This window comes from Pelophylax lessonae (genome assembly GCF_965119305.1).
Source record: "Pelophylax lessonae genome assembly, chromosome: 11".
In the NCBI taxonomy this organism is placed as follows: Eukaryota; Metazoa; Chordata; class Amphibia; order Anura; family Ranidae; genus Pelophylax; species Pelophylax lessonae.
This window is the reverse complement of record NC_138778.1, coordinates 234644816-234669653: the sequence shown is the minus strand read 5'-3', so window position 1 is coordinate 234669653 and position 24838 is coordinate 234644816. Positions and strand designations below refer to the sequence as shown.

General features: G+C 46.6%; 1 protein-coding gene across 1 annotated transcript; it reads right to left on the bottom strand.

Moving 5' to 3' along the window:
- Nucleotides 1–44: 44 nt before the first annotated feature.
- AMZ2 (archaelysin family metallopeptidase 2) lies at nucleotides 45–16966 on the bottom strand (the record flags this gene model as incomplete). Its single annotated transcript, XM_082272892.1, has 6 exons — nucleotides 45–242; nucleotides 5674–5850; nucleotides 5947–6107; nucleotides 7889–8017; nucleotides 11615–11788; nucleotides 16684–16966. 6 exons carry the CDS (start codon nucleotides 16964–16966, stop codon nucleotides 111–113), a joined length of 1056 nt encoding a protein of 351 aa, XP_082129018.1. The 3' UTR covers nucleotides 45–110.
- Nucleotides 16967–24838: the final 7872 nt, after the last annotated feature.

The window sequence follows — 24838 nt, the reverse complement described above, 5'->3', positions numbered from 1 at the left end:
TTTTAAGCCGGAGGTTGATGGTGTCCATGGCTGACCACCTCCAGCTCCATGTCCTGGGCGGACTTTGTGAGCCAGGGGTTGGCGGTGTCCATGGCTGACCACTCCAGGCTTTATAATAAGATGTCCAGACATGTTCTGATCCACTCTCTGTGCTCCTGGAAACTCTCCAACGGCTTGAAGATTTTCCCAGAAGCTTCCGAATGCGATTCCCTTCCATCGTCTTCCATCCAGCGGAGCAGAGCCTAGACACACATCACAGGGGGTTAGATGACGGGGGAGGGGCATGCGGAGTATGAACTTTAGTATTCTAAAATTGACATCTTTGCTGTCCCATATTTCCATAGAAACGTGCAGAGTTCTATTAGTGATTAGAATATAAATAAATCCGCGCTAAGGATGTCAGAGGATAAATTAAATGCGTGCACAAGTAAGCTGCAGCCTCACTTAAAATATAGCCAAGGGCTATATAAATATGTATGTAAATATGAAGTGATGGCGCTGCTTATAAAGTGCAAACAGGTATATATAAATATGTAAAGCGAAAAATATGATGTAAAAACACAGATGTGATTGAGAAATAAAAATATAAATATAGATGGTGAATATGTAAATAATACCACAATATAGTGAAATTCTAACATAAAATGGTATTGAGAATGAGTTAATATGAAATATATGAAAAAATATAAAAATATAGTAATAAAATAAAGTGAAATATAAATAACCACCAGAGTGCGTAGTATGAAAAGCAAAGTACTAAAATATATATATCTCTTAGTATATACCTAAAATAATAATATCAGCATGTGGCAATAGAAATACATAGGCAATGGTATAAAAGATGTGCAAAAAGTGCAACAATTAAATTGGGTGTGCAGGAAACTTTTACAGAAAAAATATGAGTAAAGTGCGGGAAACTGTTTTTACAAAGTGCAACAAGAAGTGATGTGATCTAGATTCATGTGATAAATAATCCGTATAATAATAAAGGTGCAAACAATATTATGGGCAAGCTCAATGTGCAAAGAAATATGAACTCCAAGGTAGAAATGAGAAATGGTATAAGATCAGATCAGCTATTAAGATAAGTCCATATATAGATGGTTGTGCCCCGAGGAGTGGTGAATGGATAAGTATCCAGCGGTGACCCCCAAGGTGGGTGACTGGCGAGTGGTGGGGAAACCTCTAGTAGAAAAACCTACTCACCAGATGTACCCACCCCACACAGGGGTATAGGGCAGGTACTGTAGTAATATCCTGTTGGTCCTGGCTCTGGGTAGTGGTTCCCTTCCTGGGGGAGATGTAGTATAGGGTCCGCAGGGATATCCTAAAGTGAAATCCTATCCGGTAGTGGGATATCCAACGATCCGTGGGGTGAATTGATAGGGCCACTCAAAGGTATGTGGATGGAGGGATAGACAATTCCATCATTAGTCCAGAAATAGATCTAGAGTTCTTCTGCATGCAGTCTGCTGGATCTGGGGGTCAGTTAAGAGGTCAGATAACTGACCCCCAGATCCAGCAGACTGCATGCAGAAGAACTCTAGATCTATTTCTGGACTAATGATGGAATTGTCTATCCCTCCATCCACATACCTTTGAGTGGCCCTATCAATTCACCCCACGGATCGTTGGATATCCCACTACCGGATAGGATTTCACTTTAGGATATCCCTGCGGACCCTATACTACATCTCCCCCAGGAAGGGAACCACTACCCAGAGCCAGGACCAACAGGATATTACTACAGTACCTGCCCTATACCCCTGTGTGGGGTGGGTACATCTGGTGAGTAGGTTTTTCTACTAGAGGTTTCCCCACCACTCGCCAGTCACCCACCTTGGGGGTCACCGCTGGATACTTATCCATTCACCACTCCTCGGGGCACAACCATCTATATATGGACTTATCTTAATAGCTGATCTGATCTTATACCATTTCTCATTTCTACCTTGGAGTTCATATTTCTTTGCACATTGAGCTTGCCCATAATATTGTTTGCACCTTTATTATTATACGGATTATTTATCACATGAATCTAGATCACATCACTTCTTGTTGCACTTTGTAAAAACAGTTTCCCGCACTTTACTCATATTTTTTCTGTAAAAGTTTCCTGCACACCCAATTTAATTGTTGCACTTTTTGCACATCTTTTATACCATTGCCTATGTATTTCTATTGCCACATGCTGATATTATTATTTTAGGTATATACTAAGAGATATATATATTTTAGTACTTTGCTTTTCATACTACGCACTCTGGTGGTTATTTATATTTCACTTTATTTTATTACTATATTTTTATATTTTTTCATATATTTCATATTAACTCATTCTCAATACCATTTTATGTTAGAATTTCACTATATTGTGGTATTATTTACATATTCACCATCTATATTTATATTTTTATTTCTCAATCACATCTGTGTTTTTACATCATATTTTTCGCTTTACATATTTATATATACCTGTTTGCACTTTATAAGCAGCGCCATCACTTCATATTTACATATCTATTAGTGATTAGCATAATACTGGATATGTATAGGATAAAATGGCGATCGTTGCAATGTTTTTTGTCATGCAGTATTTGAGCAGCGTTCTTTCAAACGCAATTTTTTGGGAAAAAATACACCTCACTGAATTAAAAAAAAAAATAAACTGTAAAGTTAGCCCAATTTTTTTTGTATAATGTGAAAAAAGATGTTACGCCGAAAAAATAGATACCCAACATGTGGAATGACGACAAACTTTGGTAATTAAAAATCTCCATAAGCGATGCATTAAAATGGCCCCTCTTATGTCTAAGTCACCAGTTAGCAAAAATAATAATAATATTAATAATAATGATAATATAATAATAAATAATAATAAACCCATATGACAGGGCGGAGCTGTGACAGCGATGTGTAAAGAGAGAGCAGAGCAGCAGCTGATTGCCTTCAGACTCTCTCTTCCTGACTGAACCATTCATATCAGACATAGGGTGTAACATGAAACATGGGAGCATACATTCCCCCTCCCCCTTTACCAGATTTGTAGGGGGTTTCTTGCTCCAGGCTGTCATTCTTTAAATTCAGTATGGCTACACATGACTCCGCCCATAAACGGTGCAGAACCTCCGCATTGCACCCATGACACACTGATCACAGTTGCAATGCTAAGCAGGCCGGTATAAAAAAAAAATCAATTATTATTCATTACTGTTATCACATTCATTCAATCATTTAAAGGTGGACTTTGTCCCGGAACCTCCTACAAAGCCATGTAATAGGTCAGGAAGGAGTAGGGGGCGGAGTAACTTTGCTTACCCAATCAATTGTGAGTGTAACTTTTCACCTGGAGCTACTGAGCTCTGTTTTTCAGCAAAGCAGCTAAGAATAGACAGGTATACAGTGCATCCAGAAAGTACTCACAGCGCTTCACTTTTCCCACATTTTGTTATGTTACAGCCTTATTCCAAAATGGAATAAATTCATTATTTTCCTCCAAATTCTACAAACCCCTCCCCCATAATGACAACGTGAGAGAAGTGTGTTTGAAATCTTTACAAATTTATTAAAAATAAAAAGGAAAAATCCCATGTACATAAATATTCACACCCTTTGCCATGTACATAAGTATTCACCCCCTTTGCCATGACACTCAGAATTGAGCTCAGATGCATTCTGTTTCCACTGATCATCCTTGAGATGTTTCTACAACTTGATTGGAGTCCACCTGTGGTAAATTCAGTTGATTGGACATGATTTGGAAAGGCACACACCTGTCTATATAAGGTCCCACAGGTAACAGTGCATGTCAGAGCACAAACCAAGCCATGAAGTCCAAGGAATTGTCTGTAGACCTCGGAGACAGGATTGTATGGAGGCACAGATCGGGGGAAGGGTACAGAAACATTTCTGCAGCATTGAAGGTCCCAATGAGCACAGTGGCCTCCATCATCTGTAAATGGAAGAAGTTTGGAACCACCAGGACTCTTCCTAGAGCGGCCGCCTGGCCAAACTGAGCGATCGGGGGAGGGGGCCTTAGTCAGGGAGGTGACCAAGAACCCGATGGTCATAGTTACATAGTTACATAGTTACATAGTTACATAGTAGGTGAGGTTGAATAAAGACAATAGTCCATCCAGTTCAACCTGTGTAGGCATGTGTGGCTGTAATCATCTCCCATACCCCTGAATGTTCTGATCCTTGAGATGTAAGTCTAAGAGTCTTTTGAAAGCCACCATACTACCCGCAGAAACCACCTCTTGTGGTAGAGAATTCCACAATCTTGTTGCCCTAACAGTAAAGAACCCCCCGCGTTGCCTGAGGTTAAAACGCTTCTCCTCTAATCGCATTGTATGCCCTCGAGTCCTCATGCAATCCCTTCGAATGAACAGCTTTTTTTCTAAGCTGGGATCCCCATTAAGATATTTATAAATTGCTATCATGTCCCCCCTCAGACGTCTCTTCTCCAGGGAGAATAAATCGAGCGATTGTAGACGCTCTTCATAGTCAAGGTCCTCCAATCCCCTAATTAGTTTAGTTGCCCTTCTCTGGACTCTCTCCAGCTCCAACACATCCCTCCTGATGGTCACTCTGACAGAGCTCCTGCATTTCTCTGTGGAGAGAGGAGAACCTTCCAGAAGAACAACCATCTCTGCAGAACTCCACCAATCAGGCCTGTATGGGTGTGGTCAGACAGAAGCCACTCCCCAGTAAAAGTCACATGACCGCCCGCCTGGAGTTTACCAAAAGGCACCTGAAGGACTCTCAGACCATGAGAAACAAAATTCTCTGCTCTGATGAAACAAAGATTGAACTCTTTGGCCTGAATGGCAAGCGTCATGTCTGGAGGAAACCAGGCACCGCTCATCACCTGACCAATACCATCCCCTACTGTGAAGCATGGTGGTGGCAGCATCATGGTGTGGGGATGTTTTTCAGTGGCAGGAACTGGGAGACTAGTCAGGATGGAGGGAAAGATGAATGCAGCAATGTACAGAGACATCCTTGATGAAAACCTTCTCCAGAGCTCTCTGGACCTCAGACTGGGGCGAAGATTCATCTTCCAACAGGACAACGACCCTAAGCACACAGCCAAGATAACAAAGGAGCGGCTACGGGACAACTCTGTGAATGTCCTTGAGTGGCCCAGCCAGAGCCCAGACTTGAATCCGATTGAACATCTCTGGAGAGATCTGAAAATGGCTGTGCACCGACCCTCCCCCATCCAACCTGATGGAGCTTGAGAGGTCCTGCAAAGAAGAATGGAAGAAACTGCCCAAAAATAGGAGTGCCAAGCTTGTAGCATCATACTCAGAAATACTGGAGGCTGGAATTGGTGCCAAAGGAGCTTCACCAAAGTATTGAGCAAAGGGTGTGAATACTTATGTACATGGCAAAGGGTGTGAATACTTATGTACATGGGATTTTTTTCTTTGTTTTATTAATACATTTGCAAAGATTTGAAACAAACTTCTCTCACGTTGTCATTATGGGGGAGGGGTTTGTAGAATTTTGAGGAAAATAATGAATTTAATCCATTCTGGAATAATGTAGTAACATAACAAAATATGGAAAAAGTGAAGCGCTGTGAATACTTTGTGTGCAAAGGGGCGGAGAGCGTTAGCGGTGTCATGTGGTGTCAGGTGATGGCCCAGCTACACAGCATCTCCACACCTTGTATCTCTCAGCCAGAGTAAAGCCGATGGCGGATTGCAGTTTGCGCAGGCAGATAGGACAGAGGTCCAGCGGCCTCCGATCGGACTCTTCCAGGTGATTGGATCCCTGCATCACACACTGCAGCCACTGGCAATGGCGGAGGCCGAACATGTGACCGATCTCGTGTGTCAGCGTCTGAAACACAAAAGTAACGATTGTTACAAATGCTGAAGGAAGCAATCCCTGCAACAAAGGTACACGATGGCGCAGTACAAACATGGAGGACCTTACCTTGCAGGATCGGAGGAGGAGAGTGCTAGTGATGGGCGGAGTGTAATACCCATTAAATACCGAGTAATCCCCCTTCGCTGGTCTCTTCCCCTTCAATCGACCTTTGTAGGCGGAGCTGTAAAAATCGTCATCGTAACGAGCGAAACTGAAGACTCCGCTCCCTGCCGAAACACGGACAACGTGTCACCCTCCATATACAAGAGAGGTAATTTCATGTATTTCATGTGTCACCCAACTGAAGACTCCGCTCCCTGCCGAAACACGGACAACATGTCACTCTCCATAGACAAGAGAGGTCATTTCATGTATTTCATGTGTCACCCAACTGAAGACTCCGCCCCCTGCCGAAACATGGACAACGTGTCACCCTCCATAGACAAGAGAGGTCATTTCATGTGTGTCCCCCAACTGAAGACTCCGCCCCTGCCAAAACATGGACAACGTGTCCCCCTCCATAGACAGGAGATTTAATTTCATGTGTGTCACCCAACTGAAGACTCCGCCTCCTGCCGAAACACGGACAACGTGTCACCCTCCATAGACAGGAGAGGTAATTTCATGTGTGTCACCCAACTGAAGACTCCACCCCCTGACGAAACACCGCCGTGTCACCCTCCATAGACAGGAGAGGTAATTTCATGTGTGTCACCCCAACTGAAGACCCCGCCTCCTGCCGAAACACCGCCGTGTCACCCTCCATAGACAGGAGAGGTAATTTCATGTGTGTCACCCAACTGAAGACTCCGCCTCCTGCCGAAACACCGACGTGTCACCCTCCATAGACAGGAGAGGTAATTTCATGTGTGTCCCCCCCAACTGAAGACCCCGCCACCTGACAAAACGCAAACGTGTCACCCTCCATAGACTGGAGAGGTCATTTCATGTGTGTGCCTCAACTGAAGACTCCGCCTCCTGACGAAACACGCACGTGTCACCCTCCATAGACAAGGGAGGAATTTCCATGTGTGTCACCCAACTGAAGACTCCGCCTCCTACCGAAACATAGACAACGTGTCACCCTCCATAGACTAGAGAGGTCATTTCATGTGTGTCATCAAACGAAAGACTCCGCCCCCTGCCGAAACATGGACAGCATGTCACCTTCCATAGAAGACTAGAGAGGTCATTTCATAAGTGTCCCCGAACTGAAGACTCCGCCCCCTGACAAAACACGGACAACGTGTCACCCGCCATAGACAAGAGAGGTAATTTCATGTGTGTCATCCAACTAAAGACTCCGCTCACTGACAAAACACGGACAACGTGTCACCCTCCATAGACAGGAGAAGCAATTTCCTGTGTCACCCAACTGAAGACTCCGCCCCCTGCCGAAACACCGACATGTCACCCTCCATAGACAGGAGAGGTAATTTCATGTGTGTCCCCCAACTGAAGACTCCGCCTCCTGCCGAAACACGGACAACATGTCACCCTCCATGGACAAGAGAGATAATTTCATGTGTCCCCCCAACTGAAGACCCTGCCCCCAGACGAAAAACGGACGTGTCACCCGCCATAGACGAGAGAGGTCATTTCATGTGTGTCATCCAACTAAAGACTCAGCCCCTGAAGAAACACGGAAAATGTGTCACCCTCCATAGACAAGAGAGGTAATTTCATGTGTCCCATAACTGAAGACTCCGCCCCCTGCCGAAACACGGCCTGATCTTCCCTCCCCCCGGTATCACTAATCGGTCTTTACAGGAGCAGTGACAGGGTCACTTTAGATGCTCATTTCCATTTCTCTGTGCGTTTTTAGAATGTCACTCCAACGCGTTTCAGCACCTGCAATGCACCATAACGTGTTGCAGGAGATCACATTAAATTTAGCGGCACGTCTGATTTTTGGGCGGTTTTGGTGTGTTGGCGGCGTGTATCAATTGCAATGCAGACATAGACCCTGCAGGACAATGAACAAACACTTAGAGCGTGCTCCTCCCACCTTCTGTGAGTGACGCCGACCCGAAGACGAAGTTCCAGGAGTCCTGGGGGTACAGGTCTATCATGGTGGCCCCCACTATACAGAATGCGTCAGCCGGCTTTATCGTCTTCAGATACCGGAGGAGATCACCTGGGGGGAAAGCACAGACTGATGAAGTCATGTGACGTAACGCGTAGGAGCAGAAGTGGGTGACATAATTTCCTGTGTAGGTCATATTGGTACTCCTTTGATGCATTATTCAGTCTGATGACTACTATATCCGTGTGAGCGGCTTTTTATCGCATCCTTTTTACTTTTACATAAATTACTGAACTATGGAAGTCCTTGTTTTGTTTTGGCTCGTTCTCTGAGATTAGTGGAGAGTCAACTCGATTACCTATTCATGTTTATTGATATTTTGAAGCATTATTGTTATTTTTGCTATTGTTGTACACAGTAGACGTGTAGTTAGTTTCATTCCGAATCAAAGTCTGATCAATTTTTTGTTATGCGTGAATTCAGATGTATTCAAATTTCTGAATTACAATAGTAAAGAAATTAAAAGAATCCGAAATAATAAAACGAAAACTTTGGTTAAAATTTGGATAGTTATTTTTAATTGGATTTGTATAGTTTTTTAATCAAATTTGAAATTTAGAAGAGAATTAAACAGAATGGAAAATAAAAGAATAGAATAGAGCAAAACAGAACAGAACACAAAATAAAAAAATGTAAAAAAAATAGAAAATAAAAGAAAATAAATAAATATAATAGAATAAAAATAAAAGAATACAATATAATAGAGCAAAACAGAACAGAATAGAAAATAAAAGAATGGAAAAAAATAGAATGGAAAATAAAAGAATAGAATAGAATATAATAGAGCAAAACAGAACCGAATACAAAAAAAAAAAGAATGGGAAAAAATAGAATAGAAAGCAAAAGAATATAATATAATAGAGCACAACAGAACAGAATACAAAACAAAAAAATGGAAAAAAACTAGAATAAAAGGATAGAAAATAAATGAATATATTAGAATAAAAAATAAAATAATAGAATATAATAGAGAAAAACAGAACAGAATACAAAAAAAAAAAAATAGAATAGAAAATAAAAAGATAGAAAAGAAAGTAATAGAATAAAATAAAAAAAAAGAATATAATAGAATAGAGCAAAACAGAACAGAATATAAAATAAAAGAATGGGGAAAAAAATGGAATAGAAAATAAAGGGAGAGAATAAAAAATAAAGGAACAGAATAGAAAAAAAAGAATAGAGTAGAAAAGAATAGAATTGAAAATGAAATAATAGAAGAGAATAGAATAGAAAAAACAATAGAATAAAATAAAATATAAAGAATATAACCTTCTTCTGAAATTTTAATAGAATGAATTCAAATTTGAATAGAATAGAATAAAATAAAATAGGATAGAAAATAAAAGAGTAGAATAGAAAATATAAGAGGAGAATAGAGAAGAAAAGCATAGAATTGAAAATTAAATAATATAAAAGAATAGAATATAAAGAATATAACCTTCTTCCAAAATTCAAAATATAATTAATTTAAATTCGAATAGAACAGAAAAAAATGGATTAGAATAGAAAATAAAATAAAAGAATAGACAAAAACAATAGAATAAGATAGAAAGAATATAACCTTCTTCTGAAGTTTGAATATGAATAGAACAGAAAAGAATAGAATAGAAAAAAATAGAAAGAATATAACCTTCTTCCAAAATTCAAATTTTGAATAGAATAAATTTGATTTCAAAATGGATTTTGAATTGAATTCGAATGGAATTTGAATTGATTTGAATTTGGTTGAATTGAGTTAAAAAAAAAAAAAAAAAACGAATTCCGAAAACAAATTAAGTAAATAAAACAAGTTTAACTAGACTAGTTTATGTGAATAACGAATTTGATTCGAACCTGAATAAAGTAAACAAATTCATGTAAATAATGAATCGAAACGAAGGGAATGTTCCCGCTCTGCACATGTCTAGTACACGGATACTTCTTGTGTTTATTTTTCCTCATGGCTTTCCATCACCGGGCATTGCTTGTACCTCAGTTTTATTTGTGTGTTGGCGCCCCTAGAGGGTGTTTTCTGTCATTATGTAGATATGCCGATATCACTTATCCTGTCACGGCTCTCGCCATGCCTTAAAGACAGCCAGGCGTGGCCGCCGTTAAGTACCTAACATGGGATTTGAACCTGGGTACTTTGATGTCCTGTCTTGTTATCCTGCCTCAGAGCCACACGTCAGCTCATATGGATCCAGTCTTGTTAATCTGGTATTGCCTGCAGCACTAGGGGGCTGGACTTCACCTGAGTATACTCCTGTCTCTCATTGTCCACCTGAAGCTAATTGCTCATTTAAGCAAGCTATAAAACACTGCCTCTCGCAGTGTCAGTTCATTGCAGATCTTTGTTCCAGATTGTTCCTGTTTGTCAGACTTTGTTCCTATTTCCTGAGTGTGTGTTCCAGACTGACTCCGGCTTTCATCCTTACCTTCGCTCCTTGTTGTTCCTGCGACCTTATCTTCCTCCCATCTCCTGATCCTTATCCGGACTCGTGTCATCCAGTGACTACAGTTATTCCTGGACTTCCCTTCCCATTGTATTCCTGCCGGTCCTGCTTATTGGAGCACCTTTCTTGCCAAGCCCCCGTGCACAGATTCACAGCCCAGGTGGCTTTCTTACCTGGTCACCTTGGACTGTGGATATCTGCAAGGGTGAGCGTACATCTCTGCGTTACAGACTCCAACAAAGGTAAGAACCCTGACATATCCTTTCTGTCCTTATTCTGCATTTGTTTTTACACCTCCTTATTATAGATGTATCACTTTATTATTATAGAGTTATCTTTTTATTATAGATTTATCTCTTTATTATTATAGAGTTATCTCTTTATTATTATTATAGATTTATCTCTTTATTATTATAGATTTATCTCTTTATTATTAAATATTTATCTATGTATTATTATAGATTTATCTCTGTATTATTGAGATTTATCTCTTTCTTAGAGATTTATCTCTTTATTATTATAGTTATCTCTTTATTATTATAGATTTATCTCTTTATTATTAAATATTTATGTATTATTATAGATTTATTTCTTTATTATTATAGATTTATCTCTTTATTATTATAGACTTATGTCTGTATTATTATAGATTTATCTCTTTATTATTATAGATTTATGTCTGTATTATTATAGATTTATCTCTGTATTATAGATTTATAGATATTTTTGTACGGATGATTGATTGTTGGTGAATTTATTATTTTTTTGGGTTACACATTTACCTGTGAGGATTGTTATTGTCTTTTGGAGGCGGGCCGCCACCTCTGTAGTGTGTTTATTATCACTTGTTATTACATAGGGAGTATTGCAGCGTTATTTTCTGTTGTGGTGGGATCAGTCTGGATACATGTGGTGTGCGCACAGTGCGCGCTGCTAGTGTCAGAGATCTGCTGACTTCAAGGATTAGTCCAGACAAAGCTGATATTATCATGGTGGGCTGAGTCTGGGGCGCTGATGTATCCTCCCCATTCTCTCGCTCAGCACTCCACTATTGGCTGCCATTACACATTATTTGTGATTGGTAGAAGTGAGCCACCTTCATCAGGGTTGTGGGGAAGTGGGCGGAGCTGAGAACACAGATCTCCTATGCTGGGCTCCCATGCATAGGACCTGGCCATTGAGGTGTGGGGATCAGTGTGATGTCCCACGTTACCAGCGTGGATCTGCAGATTGTGGGAGGAGTCATTGACTCGGAAGCGGCAGCCAGTCTGCGATATGCTGATCGGCCCCTGGACCTTCACTGGAAGACCATGGAAGAAGGCCTGGCAGTATCCCGTCAGCCAGGCGATGTATTCCTGCGTGTGCCGGTCCGTGTCCCCAAACTGACCTGCAAAACCAAGAGGAAGACTCCTTATTCAGAGGATCAGCATGACTGCCAGGCGACCCGCATTCCCAGGAGGCCCCGATGTCTCTGATCTCAGATTGTGGCCACACACCGGGAAAACAGATATCGTGGTGTCCTGAAAATGCTGCTCACCTGGCAGTCATGCTGCACCTCTGATCTCAGAGTGTGGCCAGCGAATCGGAGTACTGTAGTCACAGGATCAGCATGACTGCCAGGTTGACCTGCATTCCCAGGAGGCCCCGGTATCTCTTATCTCAGAGTGTGGCCAGTGAGTCAGAGAGTACTGAAGTCAGAGATACTGAGGCCTCCTGGGAATGCAGTTTACTGGGCAGTCATGCTGATCCTCTGACTTCAGTACTCTGATTCACTGGCCACACTCTGAGATCAGAGGATCAGTATGACCGCCAGGCGAGCAGCATTTCCAGGATGCCATGTTATCTCAAATCTCAGTGTGTGGCCAGTGACTCAGAGTACTGAAGCCAGAGGATCAGCGTGACTGCTAGGCCGACGTTTCTCAACTCCAACAGGTCAGGTTTTTAGGATTTCCCTCGGATGATACGGCTGTGGTAATTACTAAGGCAGTGAAACGGATCAAATCACCTGAGCAAAATAATGGAAATCCTGAAAACATGACCTGCTGGGGGTACTGGAGGACTGGAGTTGGGAAACATTGTGCCAGGTGACCCGCATTCCCAGGAGGCCCCTCTGAGCCAAGGAGGACGTCTCTATCTTCTCAATCTTTTCATTTCCTCCCACAAATATCTTTCAGTAATAATTTCCCATCAATGAGAATCTCCCCCACCACAGCCGGGGCCAGAAGATCTGAGGAGGACCCCAACATGAGATGTCTGAGGAGGACCCCGACATGAGATGTCCGAGGAGGACCCCAACATGAGAGGTCCGAGGAGGACACCGACATGAGAGGTCCGAGGAGGACCCCGACATGAGATGTCTGAGGAGGACACCAACATGAGAGGTCCGAGGAGGACCCCGACATGAGATGTCCGAGGAGGACCCCGACATGAGATGTCCGAGGAGGACACCGACATGAGATGTCCGAGGAGGACACCGACATGAGATGTCCGAGGAGGACACCAACATGAGAGGTCCGAGGAGGACACCAACATGAGAGGTCCGAGGAGGACACCAACATGAGATGTCCGAGGAGGACACCAACATGAGAGGTCCGAGGAGGACCCCAACGTGAGAGGTCCGAGGAGGACCCCAACGTGAGAGGTCCGAGGAGGACCCCAACGTGAGAGGTCTGAGGAGGACACCGACATGAGGTGTCTGAGGAGGACACCAACATGAGATGTCCGAGGAGGACCCCAACGCGAGATGTCCAAGGAGGACCCCAACGCGAGATGTCCGAGGAGGACCCCAACGCGAGATGTCCGAGGAGGACCCCAACATGAGAGGTCCGAGGAGGACCCCAACGTGAGAGGTCCGAGGAGGACCCCAACGTGAGAGGTCCGAGGAGGACACCGACATGAGAGGTCTGAGGAGGACACCAACACGAGAGGTCTGAGGAGGACCCCGACATGAGAGGTCTGAGGAGGACACCAACGTGAGAGGTCTGAGGAGGACACCGACATGAGGTGTCTGAGGAGGACACCGACATGAGGTGTCTGAGGAGGACACCAACATGAGATGTCCGAGGAGGACCCCAACGCGAGATGTCCAAGGAGGACCCCAACGCGAGATGTCCGAGGAGGACCCCAACGCGAGAGGTCCGAGGAGGACCCCAACGTGAGAGGTCTGAGGAGGACACCGACATGAGGTGTCTGAGGAGGACACTGACATGAGATGTCTGAGGACACTGACATGAGATGTCCGAGGAGGACCCCAACATGAGATGTCCAAGGAGGACACCAACATGAGATGTCACAAAGTCTGCTGCCTCCATGTTTGTGATGGAATCTCCATATACTCCAGAATGTTATGAAGAGCGATCGGATGAATGAAACGATGCGTCATGCATCCTGAGACCATTCATGTGTGGGGTTGTTTCTCAGCCAAGGGAGGGGCTCACTCATAAATTTGCCATGAATGAAAAATGGTCCAAAAACATCCGAGAGCAACTTCTCCCAACCATCCAAGAGGAGTTTGATGAGGAACAATTTCCAGCATGATGGATCTTCTTCCCATAAGGCAAAATTCATAACTAAGTGTGACTTGGGGTACAAAACCTGGAAATGTTGGGTCTATGGCCAGGAATCTCCCCACAACCTTCATCCCATTGAGAACTTGTGGTCAGTCCTCAAGAGATTGGGTGACCAAAACCCACAAACTCCAAGTATTGATACTGGAAGAATGGGAGGTGGCCCCGGTATGGGAGGCGGTCCCGGTATGGGAGGGAGGGAGGCGGTCCCGGTATGGGAGGGAGGGAGGCGGTCCCGGTATGGGAGGGATGGAGGTGGTCTCGGTATGGGAGGGATGGAGGCGGTCCCTGTATGGGAGGGAATGGAGGCGGTCCCGGTATGGGAGGGGATGGAGGCGGTCCCGGTATGGGAGGGGATGGAGGCGGTCTCGGTATGGGAGGGGAGGGAGGCGGTCCCGGTATGGGAGGGAGGCGGTCCCGGTATAGGAGGGATGGAGGCGGTCCTGGTATGGGAGGGGATGGAGGCGGTCCCAGTATAGGAGGGAGGGAGGCGGTCCCGGTATTGGAGGGGATGGAGGCGGTCCCGGTATTGGGAGGGAGGGAGGCGGTCCCGGTATGGGAGGGATGGAGGCGGTTCCGGTATAGGAGGGATGGAGGCGGTCCCGGTATAGGAGGGATGGAGGCGGTCCCGGTATAGGAGGGATGGAGGCGGTCCTGGTATGGGAGGGATGGAGGCGGTCCCGGTATTGGAGGGGATGGAGGCGGTCCCAATATGGGAGGGGATGGAGGCGGTCCTGGTATGGGAGGGATGGAGGCGGTCCCGGTATTGGAGGGGATGGAGGCGGTCCCGGTATGGGAGGGAATGGAGGCGGTCCTGGTATGGGAGAAGATGGAGGCGGTCTCGGTATGGGAGGGGAGGGAGGCGGTCCCGGTATGGGAGGGGATGGAGGTGGTCTCGGTATAGGAGGGATGGAGGCGGTCCCGGTATTGGAGGAGGTCCCGGTATGGGAGGGGATGGAGGTGGTCCTGGTATGGGAGGGGATGGAGGCGGTCCCTGTATGGGAGGGGATGGAGGCGGTCCCGGTATGGGAGGGGATGGAGGCGGTCCCGGTATGGGAGGGGATGGAGGCGGTCCCGGTATGGGAGGGGATGGAGGCGGTCCCGGTATGGGAGGGGATGGAGGCGGTCCCGGTATGGGAGGGGATGGAGGCGGTCCTGGTATAGGAGGGAGGGAGGCGGTCTCGGTATGGGAGGGGATGGAGGCGGTCCTGGTATGGGAGGGGAGGGAGGCGGTCCTGGTATGGGAGGGGAGGGAGGCGGTCCCTGTATGGGAGGCGGTTCCTGTATGATATAATCATACTTCCAGGAACATGTGACACAGAGGAACAGACTTTGTGACAATTTATATTTGTGTCATTCTCAGAAGTTTTGGCCCCGGCTGATCACATCCACCAATCAGAGGAGAGATCTATACAATCCTCCATATACACTCCCCAGACACTTTATTAGGTACACCAATTCAGTTGCTCGGTAACACAAACTGCTAACCAGCCAATCACATGACAGCAACTCAATGCATTTAGGCATCTAGACGTGGTGAAGTTAAAACTGAGCATCAGAATGGGGAAGAAAGGGGATTGAAGTGATTTACCCTCCCCCCTCTATAGGGATCCCCGGGTCATGTGACCATTCTATACCCTCCCCCCTCTATAGGGATCCCGGGTCATGTGACCATTCTATACCCTCCCCCCTCTATAGGGATCCCCGGGTCATGTGACCATTCTATACCCTCCCCCCTCTATAGGGATCCCGGGTCATGTGACCATTCTATACCCTCCTCCCTCTATAGGGACCCCCGGGTCATGTGACCATTCTATACCCTCCCCCTCTATAGGGATCCCGGGGCCATGTGACCATTCTATACCCTCCCCCTCTATAGGGATCCCGGGTCATGTGACCATTCTATACCCTCCCCCTCTTTAGGGATCCCGGGGTCATGTGACCATTCTATACCCTCCCCCTCTATAGGGATCCCGGGGTCATGTGACCATTCTATACCCTCCCCCTCTATAGGGATCCCCGGGTCATGTGACCATTCTATACCCTCCCCCTCTATAGGGATCCCGGGGTCATGTGACCATTCTATACCCTCCCCCTCTATAGGGATCCCCGGGTCATGTGACCATTCTATACCCTCCCCCTCTATAGGGATCCCGGGTCATGTGACCATTCTATACCCTCCCCCCTCTATAGGGATCCCCGGGTCATGTGACCATTCTATACCCTCCCCCTCTATAGGGATCCCCGGGTCATGTGACCATTCTATACCCTCCCCCCTCTATAGGGACCCCGAGTCATGTGACCATTCTATACCCTCCCCCCTCTATAGGGACCCAGTGTCATGTGACCATTCTATACCCTCCCCCTCTTTAGGGATCCCGGGGTCATGTGACCATTCTATACCCTCCCCCTCTATAGGGATCCCGGGGTCATGTGACCATTCTATACCCTCCCCCTCTATAGGGATCCCCGGGTCATGTGACCATTCTATACCCTCCCCCTCTTTAGGGATCCCGGGGTCATGTGACCATTCTATACCCTCCCCCTCTATAGGGATCCCGGGGTCATGTGACCATTCTATACCCTCCCCCTCTATAGGGATCCCCGGGTCATGTGACCATTCTATACCCTCCCCCCTCTATAGGGACCCCGGGTCATGTGACCATTCTATACCCTCCCCCCTCTATAGGGACCCCGGGTCATGTGACCTCCTCACCTATGGTCTGTACATAGATGCTCCTCCTCTGGGGGGAGGGGATTCGCCTCTCAGACTTCTCATAGAACTCCTGGAAGGACTCGGCCGGCTCGGGGTGGGAGGAGATCCAATCAGAGGGGGAGGAGTCAGAGATCGGCCTGAAGAGGGCGCTGTGCGGATTGAAGGCTTCATTCATCAATTTCTTCTCCACCGCTGAGAAACGCTCATACTGATCCCTACACGTAGGGACTCCGGAAATCAGAGCCCCGCGCAGCGTCTCCGGGGAGTGCGGGAAACCCTGCATCTGAGATACCAATAATGTCATCAGAACCTCATACCTCCCGATCCCTACTACAATGATCAGAACCGCATACCTCCCGATCCCTACTACAATGATCAGAACCGCATACCTCCTGATCCCTACTACAATGATCAGACCCTCATACCTCCCGATCCCTACTACGTGGAATAATCAGACCCTCATACCTCCTGATCCCTACTACATGGAGTGATCAGACCCCCATACCTCCTGATCCCTACTACATGGAGTGATCAGACCCTCATACCTCCCGATCCCTACTACATGGAATGATCGGACCCTCATACCTCCTGATCCCTACTACATGGAATGATCAGACCCTCATACCTCCTGATCCCTACTACATGGAGTGATCAGACCCTCATACCTCCTGATCCCTACTACATGGAATGATCGGACCCTCATACCTCCTGATCCCTACTACATGGAATGATCGGACCCTCATACCTCCTGATCCCTACTACATGGAGTGATCAGACCCTCATACCTCCCGATCCCTACTACATGGAATGATCAGACCCTCATACCTCCTGATCCCTACTACATGGACTGATCGGACCCTCATACCTCCCGATCCCTACTACATGGAATGATCAGACCTCCATACCTCCCGATCCCTACTACATGGAATGATCAGACCCTCATACCTCCTGATCCCTACTATATGGAATGATCAGACCCTCATACCTCCTGATCCCTACTACATGGAATGATCAGACCCTCATACCTCCTGATCCCTACTACATGGAATGATCAGACCTCCATACCTCCCGATCCCTACTACATGGAATGATCAGACCCTCATACCTCCTGATCCCTACTACATGGAATGATCTGACCCTCATACCTCCCGATCCCTACTACATGGAATGATCAGACCCTCATACCTCCTGATCCCTACTACATGGAATGATCGGACCCTCATACCTCCCGATCCCTACTACATGGAATGATCGGACCCTCATACCTCCTGATCCCTACTATATGGAATGATCAGACCCCCATACCTCCCGATCCCTACTACATGGAATGATCGGACCCTCATACCTCCTGATCCCTACTACATGGACTGATCGGACCCTCATACCTCCCGATCCCTACTACATGGAATGATCGGACCCTCATACCTCCTGATCCCTACTACAATGATCGGACCCCCATACCTCCCAATCCCTACTACATGATCGGACCCTCATACCTCCCGATCCCTACTACAATGATCGGACCCCCATACCTCCCAATCCCTACTACATGATCGGACCCTCATACCTCCCGATCCCTACTACAATGATCGGACCCCCATACCTCCCGATCCCTACTACATGATCGGACCCTCATACCTCCTGATCCCTACTACAATGATCGGACGCCCATACCTTCCGATCCCTACTACATGGAGTGATCAGACCCCCATACCTCCCGATCCCTACTACATGGAGTGATCAGACCCTCATACCTCCTGATCCCTACTACATGGAATGATCAGACCCTCATACCTCCCGATCCCTACTACATGGACTGATCAGACCCTCATACCTCCTGATCCCTACTACATGGAATGATTGGACCGTCATACCTCCTGATCCCTACTACATAAAATGATCTGACCCTCATACCTCCTGATCCCTACTACATGGAATGATCAGACCCTCATAACTCCCGATCCCTACTACATGGAATGATCAGACCCTCATACCTCCCGATCCCTACTACATGGAATGATCAGACCCTCATACCTCCCGATCCCTACTACATGGAATGATCAGACCCTCATACCTCCTGATCCCTACTACATGGAGTGATCAGACCCTCATACCTCCCGATCCCTACTACATGGAATGATCAGACCCTCATACCTCCTGATCCCTACTACATGGAATGATCAGACCTCCATACCTCCTGATCCCTACTACATGGAATGATCAGACCCTCATACCTCCTGATACCTACGACATGGAATGATCTGACCCTCATACCTCCTGATCCCTACTACATGGAATGATCCGAACCTCATACCTCCCGATCCCTACTACATGGAATGATCTGACCCTCATACCTCCTGATCCCTACTACATGGAATGATCTGACCCTCATACCTCCTGATCCCTACTACATGGACTGATCAGACCTCCTGATCCCTACTACACGGAGTGATCAGACCTCCATATCTCCTGATCCCTACTACATGGAATGATCAGACCTCCATACCTCCCGATCCCTACTACATGGAATGATTGGACCCACATACCTCCTGATCCCTACTACATGGAATGATTAGACCCTCATACCTCCCGATCCCTACTACATGGAATGATCTGACCCTCATACCTCCTGATCCCTACTACATGGAATGATCCGAACCTCATACCTCCCGATCCCTACTACATGGAATGATCTGACCCTCATACCTCCTGATCCCTACTACATGGAATGATCTGACCCTCATACCTTCTGATCCCTACTACATGGAATGATCTGACCCTCATACCTCCTGATCCCTACTACATGGAATGATCTGACCCTCATACCTCCTGATCCCTACTACATGGAATGATCCGAACCTCATACCTCCCGATCCCTACTACATGGAATGATCTGACCCTCATACATCCTGATCCCTACTACATGGAATGATCTGACCCTCATACCTCCTGATCCCTACTACATGGAATGATCAGACCCTCATACCTCCTGATACCTACTACATGGAATGATCCGAACCTCATACCTCCCGATCCCTACTACATGGAATGATCTGACCCTCATACCTCCTGATCCCTACTACATGGAATGATCAGACCCTCATACCTCCTGATCCCTACTACATGGAATGATCTGACCCTCATACCTCCTGATCCCTACTACATGGAATGATCTGACCCTCATACCTCCTGATCCCTACTACATGGAATGATCTGACCCTCATACCTCCCGATCCCTACTACATGGAATGATCCGAACCTCATACCTCCCGATCCCTACTACATGGAATGATCTGACCCTCATACCTCCCGATCCCTACTACATGGAATGATCTGACCCTCATACCTCCTGATCCCTACTACATGGACTGATCTGACCCTCATACCTCCTGATCCCTACTACATGGACTGATCAGACCTCCATACCTCCTGATCCCTACTACATGGAATGATCAGACCTCATACCTCCTGATCCCTACTACATGGAATGATCAGACCCTCATACCTCCTGATCCCTACTACATGGAGTGATCAGACCTCCATACCTCCTGATCCCTACTACATGGAATGATCCGAACCTCATACCTCCCGATCCCTACTACATGGAATGATCTGAACCTCATACCTCCTGATCCCTACTACATGGACTGATCAGACCTCCATACCTCCTGATCCCTACTACATGGAATGATCAGACCTCATACCTCCTGATCCCTACTACATGGAATGATCAGACCCTCATACCTCCCGATCCCTACTACATGGAGTGATCAGACCTCCATACATCCTGATCCCTACTACATGAAATGATCAGACCCTCATACCTCCTGATCCCTACTACATGGAATGATCGGACCCTCATACCTCCTGATCCCTACTACATGGAATGATCAGACCCTCATACCTCCTGATCCCTACTACATGGAATGATCGGACCCTCATACCTCCTGATCCCTACTACATGGAATGATCGGACCTCCATACCTCCCGATCCCTACTACATGGAATGATCGGACCCTCATAACTCCTGATCCCTACTACATGGAATGATCGGACCCTCCTACCTCCTGATCCCTACTACATGGAATGATCAGACCCTCATACCTTCTGATCCCTACTACATGGAATGATCAGACCCTCATACCTTCTGATCCCTACTACATGGAGTGATCAGACCTCCATACCTCCTGATCCCTACTACATGGAGTGATCAGACCTCCATACCTCCTGATCCCTACTACATGGAGTGATCAGACCTCCATACCTCCTGATCCCTACTACATGGAATGATCAGACCTCCATACCTCCTGATCCCTACTACATGGAATGATCAGATCCTCATACCTCCCGATCCCTACTACATGGAGTGATCAGACCTCCATACCTCCTGATCCCTACTACATGGAGTGATCAGACCTCCATACCTCCTGATCCCTACTACATGGAATGATCAGACCTCCATACCTCCTGATCCCTACTACATGGAATGATCAGATCCTCATACCTCCCGATCCCTACTACATGGAATGATCAGACCCATATACCTCCTGATCACTACTACATGGAAGGATCAGACCCTCATACCTCCTGATCCCTACTACATGGAATGATCAGACCCTCATACTTCCCGATCCCTACTACATGGAATGATCAGACCCTCATACCTCCCGATCCCTACTACATGGAATGATCAGACCCATATACCTCCTGATCCCTACTACATGGAGTGATCAGACCCTCATACCTCCCGATCCCTACTACATGGAATGATCAGACCCTCATACCTCCCGATCCCTACTACATGGAATGATCAGATCCTCATACCTCCTGATCCCTACTACATGGAGTGATCAGACCTCCATACCTCCTGATCCCTACTACATGGAATGATCAGACCTCCATACCTCCCGATCCCTACTACATGGAATGATCAGACCCTCATACCTCCTGATCCCTACTACATGGAATGATCAGACCCTCATACCTTCTGATCCCTACTACATGGAATGATCAGACCCTCATACCTCCTGATCCCTACTACATGGAATGATTGGACCCTCATACCTCCCGATCCCTACTACATGGACTGATCAGACCTCCACACCTCCTGATCCCTACTACATGGAATGATTGGACCCTCATACCTCCTGATCCCTACTACATGGAATGATCAGACCCTCATACCTCCTGATCCCTACTACATGGAATGATCAGACCTCCATACCTCCTGATCCCTACTACATGGAATGATTGGACCCTCATACCTCCTGATCCCTACTACATGGAATGATCAGACCTCCATACCTCCCGATCCCTACTACATGGAATGATTGGACCCTCATACCTCCTGATCCCTACTACATGGAATGATCTGACCCTCATACCTCCTGATCCCTACTACATGGAATGATCTGACCCTCATACCTCCTGATCCCTACTACATGGAATGATCCGAACCTCATACCTCCCGATCCCTACTACATGGAATGATCTGACCCTCATACATCCTGATCCCTACTACATGGAATGATCTGACCCTCATACCTCCTGATCCCTACTACATGGAATGATCAGACCCTCATACCTCCTGATACCTACTACATGGAATGATCCGAACCTCATACCTCCCGATCCCTACTACATGGAATGATCTGACCCTCATACCTCCTGATCCCTACTACATGGAATGATCAGACCCTCATACCTCCTGATCCCTACTACATGGAATGATCTGACCCTCATACCTCCTGATCCCTACTACATGGAATGATCTGACCCTCATACCTCCTGATCCCTACTACATGGAATGATCTGACCCTCATACCTCCCGATCCCTACTACATGGAATGATCCGAACCTCATACCTCCCGATCCCTACTACATGGAATGATCTGACCCTCATACCTCCCGATCCCTACTACATGGAATGATCTGACCCTCATACCTCCTGATCCCTACTACATGGACTGATCTGACCCTCATACCTCCTGATCCCTACTACATGGACTGATCAGACCTCCATACCTCCTGATCCCTACTACATGGAATGATCAGACCTCATACCTCCTGATCCCTACTACATGGAATGATCAGACCCTCATACCTCCTGATCCCTACTACATGGAGTGATCAGACCTCCATACCTCCTGATCCCTACTACATGGAATGATCCGAACCTCATACCTCCCGATCCCTACTACATGGAATGATCTGAACCTCATACCTCCTGATCCCTACTACATGGACTGATCAGACCTCCATACCTCCTGATCCCTACTACATGGAATGATCAGACCTCATACCTCCTGATCCCTACTACATGGAATGATCAGACCCTCATACCTCCCGATCCCTACTACATGGAGTGATCAGACCTCCATACATCCTGATCCCTACTACATGAAATGATCAGACCCTCATACCTCCTGATCCCTACTACATGGAATGATCGGACCCTCATACCTCCTGATCCCTACTACATGGAATGATCAGACCCTCATACCTCCTGATCCCTACTACATGGAATGATCGGACCCTCATACCTCCTGATCCCTACTACATGGAATGATCGGACCTCCATACCTCCCGATCCCTACTACATGGAATGATCGGACCCTCATAACTCCTGATCCCTACTACATGGAATGATCGGACCCTCCTACCTCCTGATCCCTACTACATGGAATGATCAGACCCTCATACCTTCTGATCCCTACTACATGGAATGATCAGACCCTCATACCTTCTGATCCCTACTACATGGAGTGATCAGACCTCCATACCTCCTGATCCCTACTACATGGAGTGATCAGACCTCCATACCTCCTGATCCCTACTACATGGAGTGATCAGACCTCCATACCTCCTGATCCCTACTACATGGAATGATCAGACCTCCATACCTCCTGATCCCTACTACATGGAATGATCAGATCCTCATACCTCCCGATCCCTACTACATGGAGTGATCAGACCTCCATACCTCCTGATCCCTACTACATGGAGTGATCAGACCTCCATACCTCCTGATCCCTACTACATGGAATGATCAGACCTCCATACCTCCTGATCCCTACTACATGGAATGATCAGATCCTCATACCTCCCGATCCCTACTACATGGAATGATCAGACCCATATACCTCCTGATCACTACTACATGGAAGGATCAGACCCTCATACCTCCTGATCCCTACTACATGGAATGATCAGACCCTCATACTTCCCGATCCCTACTACATGGAATGATCAGACCCTCATACCTCCCGATCCCTACTACATGGAATGATCAGACCCATATACCTCCTGATCCCTACTACATGGAGTGATCAGACCCTCATACCTCCCGATCCCTACTACATGGAATGATCAGACCCTCATACCTCCCGATCCCTACTACATGGAATGATCAGATCCTCATACCTCCTGATCCCTACTACATGGAGTGATCAGACCTCCATACCTCCTGATCCCTACTACATGGAATGATCAGACCTCCATACCTCCCGATCCCTACTACATGGAATGATCAGACCCTCATACCTCCTGATCCCTACTACATGGAATGATCAGACCCTCATACCTTCTGATCCCTACTACATGGAATGATCAGACCCTCATACCTCCTGATCCCTACTACATGGAATGATTGGACCCTCATACCTCCCGATCCCTACTACATGGACTGATCAGACCTCCACACCTCCTGATCCCTACTACATGGAATGATTGGACCCTCATACCTCCTGATCCCTACTACATGGAATGATCAGACCCTCATACCTCCTGATCCCTACTACATGGAATGATCAGACCTCCATACCTCCTGATCCCTACTACATGGAATGATTGGACCCTCATACCTCCTGATCCCTACTACATGGAATGATCAGACCCTCATACCTCCCGATCCCTACTACATGGAATGATCAGACCCTCATACCTCCCGATCCCAACTACATGGAATGATCAGACCCTCATACCTCCTGATCCCTACTACATGGAATGATCAGACCTCCATACCTCCTGATCCCTACTACATGGAATGATCAGACCTCCATACCTCCTGATCCCTACTACATGGAGTGATCAGACCTCCATACCTCCTGATCCCTACTACATGGAATGATCAGACCCTCATACCTCCCGATCCCTA